The sequence below is a fragment of the Gekko japonicus genome, unplaced genomic scaffold, assembly GCF_001447785.1.
Source record: "Gekko japonicus isolate JY-2015 unplaced genomic scaffold, Gekko_japonicus_V1.1 scaffold923, whole genome shotgun sequence".
Lineage (NCBI taxonomy): Eukaryota > Metazoa > Chordata > Lepidosauria > Squamata > Gekkonidae > Gekko > Gekko japonicus.
The window spans coordinates 384,722-389,357 of record NW_015171530.1 but is presented as its reverse complement, the minus strand read 5'-3'; the positions used below and the strand labels follow the sequence as shown (position 1 = coordinate 389,357).

The following is a 4,636-nucleotide window of genomic DNA, read 5'->3' as shown; positions in this document are numbered from 1 at the left end:
TTTTTCCCGAGCTTCAAAATTTCCGGAAATTTTACATCTCTAGGAGGGACAGCCAGACTCACCGTCTCGATGGCTGAGGCCTCCGCCTTGAGCTTGGCCTGCAGGACTGCACCTTCGCCCTCGATCCGGGCTGCCTCCGCACGTGACTGGGCCTCAGCCTTGGCCGCTCCGGTGCTCTCGACTGCCGTGCTGCAGGAGGAAAGAGAGAACACGGATGGATGCTGCCTCGCGCCGGGCAGACCCTGGCCGCCCCACCGGCCTCCGCCCCGCCCCACCTCAGAGCTTCCAGCTCCAGAAGCTCCTTCCGGGCCCGTTCTGCCTCGGCCTGGTCAAGGATCTTCTGCCGCTCCAGCCGGCCCCGCGCCTCTTGCTCCAGTCGCTCCGCCTCGTGCCTGGGACACAAAGAGAAGGAACCAGAGATTGGGGGACGGAAGGTGAGAAAGCGATTCCGCCATGTCAGGCATCCCTAGAAGGGGGCCCTCAGGAGAGAGGTGGGGCTGAATGGTTGGGGGGGGGGGGGGCACTTGCAGTCTGAGTTAGGAAAGTCAGAGAAAATCAATGGGAGCAGACTCCTGGCAATGCTGGAAGTTTGGAACGCAATACTTTAATGGGGCCAAGAGCGTTGGAAATGGGGGGAGGGGGGAGATGGAGAGGGCCAACTGAAGGTCAAATCATCAGATAGCTCAACCTTTCAATGCTGAAAAGCCTCCATGTTGTGGGAGGAGGGAAAGGATTTGGATACACCTGCGGCACTTGGGACACTCTTAAACCCGGCCCTGCCATTTTCTTGACAGAAACTGAGCTGCTTTGGGAGGGGACGCACTACACAGGCGCCCCTTATGGCTCCTGTCTTGTCTCTCCCATTGCTGGTGGGCTACAAAGGAACTAAATAAAGAGCAGCAGCTTAGGGGCAGGAAAGCAATTCCTGTCGGGGAAAATGGCGAGCTGAAGAACAGATCATGGATTCTCCAAACTGGGCTCGACCTCCACACTGCTTTTCAAAGCGAAAGAGAATATCAAGACGGCCAGTTGGAGATGTCCCCCCCCCCACGTCACTCAACCCGAAGACCCCAGCTAGTTGCACAGCCCCTCTGGCTCCTTATATAATTATACCAAGGGGGAAAAAAAGAAAAGCCAAAACTTCAGCATAGCTGTCTTGTATAATCAATACCGGCCACAAAGTTGACATTTTCTTTGGCCCATTTTTCCCCTCCTAGCTAAAGTACTAAGAATGCACAACTCGGAAGGGGGGGGGTATTGATTCCCAATAATTCCAGGAGGAGACCAGATGTGCCCAGTGTTCTGGGGTCAGGCAGCAGGGGGGAGAGATCAGGGACGCTGATGCTAATGGGGGGGGGTTGCCAATGGAAGAGGAGAGAGGGGCCGCTACGGCCCAGGAACCACGGCCAAGGAACTGTCCGACTGTGTGCCATTCCTGCAGACGTGCCCTCCCCCCCCCAGCCCCCAGAACAGGGGGTCCCTACCGAGCCGCTGCCTCCTGGGAGTTGGTGGTGATCTCGATGGCCAGCTGGACGCTGCGCTGGAGGGCGTCTCGGGTCCTCTGGTCCACGGGCTCCACGCTCTGGATGTCGATGCTGCTAATGATGAGGCCGTTGGGGGCAAAGCGCAGGGAGCTTCCCAGCTTCCCTTCGGCGTCAAAGCCAAACACGGCCGCGCTGATGAGGCGGTTGGAGTTCTGGGGACGTCGGTTACAGTCACCGTGACAGCACAAGGTCCCAGTAGCTGCCGACTGGCACATGCAGGCCAAAGCCAGTGGCAACTTGGACGACATCTAGTGCCCATGAATGCTATTTTGCGGGCCAAGGAAAAACCGCTCCCCTTCTTCCCACGTAACAAGTTGCGTTGTGGGCTAGCCCATAACCAGGGCTATTTTGGGGCAGGAACGCACAGGAACGGAGTTCCGGCTGGCTCCCGAGTTGGCCACGCCCAGCAGGAACTCATTAACACAATAGGCCACGCCCAACAGCAGAAACTCATTCGGATTGGCTACTTTAGGGGTGTGTGCCCTAACATGCAAAGGAGTTCCTGCTACAAAAAAAGCCCTGGGTTTTGACAACAAACAAGGTAAACAGAATAAGAAGCAAAAGGTGGGTGTGGCTGGATGACCACACTTCTGGTAACATGGGGGTGTGCCCTAGTATGCTAATGAACTGTGTTGTCGGGGGTGTGGCCTAATATGCTAATGAGTTCCTGCTGGGCTTTTTCTACAAAAAAGGCCCTGCCCGTAACAATATTCACCAGGGAGAGCAAAGTAGCACCTTAAAGACTAACAAAATCTGTGGTAGGGGGGGAGCTTTCCTGAGTCACGGCTCACTCCTGAGGAAGATAAATATCACCTCTTGCTAGGGTTGCCAGCCTCCAGGTGAAGTCTGGAGATCTCTGGGAATTACAACTGACCTCCAGACTATAGAAATCAGTTCCTCTGGAGGAAATGGCTGCTTTTGAAGGTGGACTCTGTGGCCCCACACTGAGGTCCCCCCCCTCCAAAAAACCCCACCCTTCCCAGGTTCCACCCCAAATCTCTGGGAATTTCCCAACCCAGACTTGGCTACCCGACCTCTTACCCACCTGTCTCCCATGTGATAAAGGTTCTTCCTCAGCTCAGAGGAATTGCCTACAAGGCCTAGCTGATGCAGAACTTCCAAGAGTATCCCCTGGTGGGGGGCACAGCTCCGCTGCCCACTCCCACCTCTGCAGTCTGGCCAGGAGCGCAGGACCAAGGTAGACGAGAGCTGCAGAGCTGTATTCTGGGGAAGGAGGAGGCAGAGGGGACAGTGGAACCAGGCAACTCACCTTATGGAAGTCGTCAAACGTGACGGCTGCCACAGCCCCCCGGATCCGCGAGGCCATCGTCTTACAAGTGTCGCCTACGAAATCCGGGACGCTGAAGAGGCGGGAGGCCTCGGCGGCAGCAGGGACCTCAAAATGCCTGGGGGGGGAGGGAGGGAGGGAAGAATATAAGACCCCTTGGCCACTCTTAAACAGGACTGGTGCTTACCCAAGATTCAGGACCTCTTGCACTAAGTGGCAGTGTAATGATTTCAAGCTATAAGTGTGTGCTTCTTTAAATGGCTGGTAAGTGTCAGAAGAGGAGCTGCGGTGGCTCAAGAGGTTAAGACGCTGAACTGCAGGCTGTGGAAAGTCGGTAGTTCAGGAGTTTGAGACCCAGGTGCTGCATGACGGAGTGAGCTCCCGTCTCTAGTTCCAGCTCCTGCCAACCTAGCAGTTTGAAAGCAAGAAATTGCAAGTAGATAAATAGGTACCGCTTCGGTGGGAAGGTAACAGCGTTCCGTGCGCCTTGGTGTTTAGTCATGCCGGCCACATGACCACGGAAACGTCTTCGGACAGCGCTGGCTCTTCGGCTTTGAAACGGAGATGAGCACCGCAACCCTAGAGTCGGATTCGACTGGCTTTCGAGCAAGGGAACCTTTACCTTTAAGTGTCAGAAGAACAAGGGGGTGAAAGAGGGAGATGAGTGAGCGAGGTGACTGGTTGATGACTGAGAGTGTATGAGCGGAGCTAGGAAGTGTGTGTGTGTGCGCGCGTGTGTGTGTGTAGAGAGAGAAGGCAGAGTGTTCAGTCAGAAGTCTGAAGTCAGCAGCTGTCAGTTGTGGTCAATCTACACAGTCTGAGAAGTAGTTTTCTAACTAGAATCATATAGAAGTGCTGTGAAAGGCATTAATATTTTAAAGGAAGAACAACATATACTTAAGGGGGCATATCAGGCAAAATCTAAAATAGAGTATTTTAAGAGTGTGAGGGGAAAAGCTGGCAGAGACCTGAGAAAAAAGGGAAAGATTTTTACTGAACAACTTAACAAAACATCTTGTAACCGATATGCTTCCTTTACCAATAAACTTTTATCTTGTTTATTGTTAACCCAGAGTCTTATCCTCAGAACCACATAAAGCTTGGGCACAATACTGTCAGAAAGGTTAATTAAAGACTGGAATTATATTCCTGGTGGCAGTGTTATATACACTGAGTGAGAGAGAGAAACAACAAGAAATGTAAAACCACATCACACCTAACCACACAAAACAAGAGAGAGGCAGTCTTAGTGATTCTAGGGCTCTGGGCAAGAATCCAAGATGGGGCCCTAGAATCACGGACGCAGCTCCAGTGAGACCAAGCAAGTAGTTGTCCTCTCCCCAGGCAACATCGCTGGGAGCTGCCATCGCTAGCCAGCTACCCGAGCCCCGGAAAGGGTAGGTATAAGCCACAGCAGGAGTCTGGGCTTCTGCTGTTCTCCCCTGCATGGAGGGGGTGGGGCTGAGAGAAGGGGCCGGCAAGCATGGGGCCCCTGTTGCCCATTGGCCAAGACTGCCGCATGGCTTCATGTGCCCCAGTCTCTCTCTTCCTGGAGCAGCACTTCCAGGAATTTGGGGATGGGGCCGTAGCATCCAGCAGAACACTTCATCTCTCTTAAAGAATGCTTGTGTTTCCATTCCCAACTCATTAGCATAACTCATTAGCATATGCCACACCCCCTGACATCACCGGAAGTGTGTCATAAGGCCACACCCCCTGACATCACCGGACGTGTGTCATAAGGCCACACACCCCGCCCCCAACGGTCCCGGCCGCCGCCGCTGGCCTTGCAGCTCCACTGCCG

At 54.1% G+C, this 4,636-nt stretch overlaps 1 protein-coding gene across 1 annotated transcript in view; it reads right to left on the bottom strand.

The window, feature by feature from the left end:
• The window catches only part of MVP (major vault protein), a 30,091-nt gene that overhangs the window by 3,311 nt on the left and 22,144 nt on the right, over positions 1–4,636 (bottom strand). The window contains exons 12-15 of the mRNA XM_015419565.1: positions 2,815–2,950; positions 1,485–1,696; positions 276–392; positions 63–189 (exon numbers count right to left, since the gene is read on the bottom strand). Coding sequence (XP_015275051.1) covers positions 63–189; positions 276–392; positions 1,485–1,696; positions 2,815–2,950 — 592 coding nt within the window. The remainder of the gene's footprint in view (positions 1–62; positions 190–275; positions 393–1,484; positions 1,697–2,814; positions 2,951–4,636) is intronic.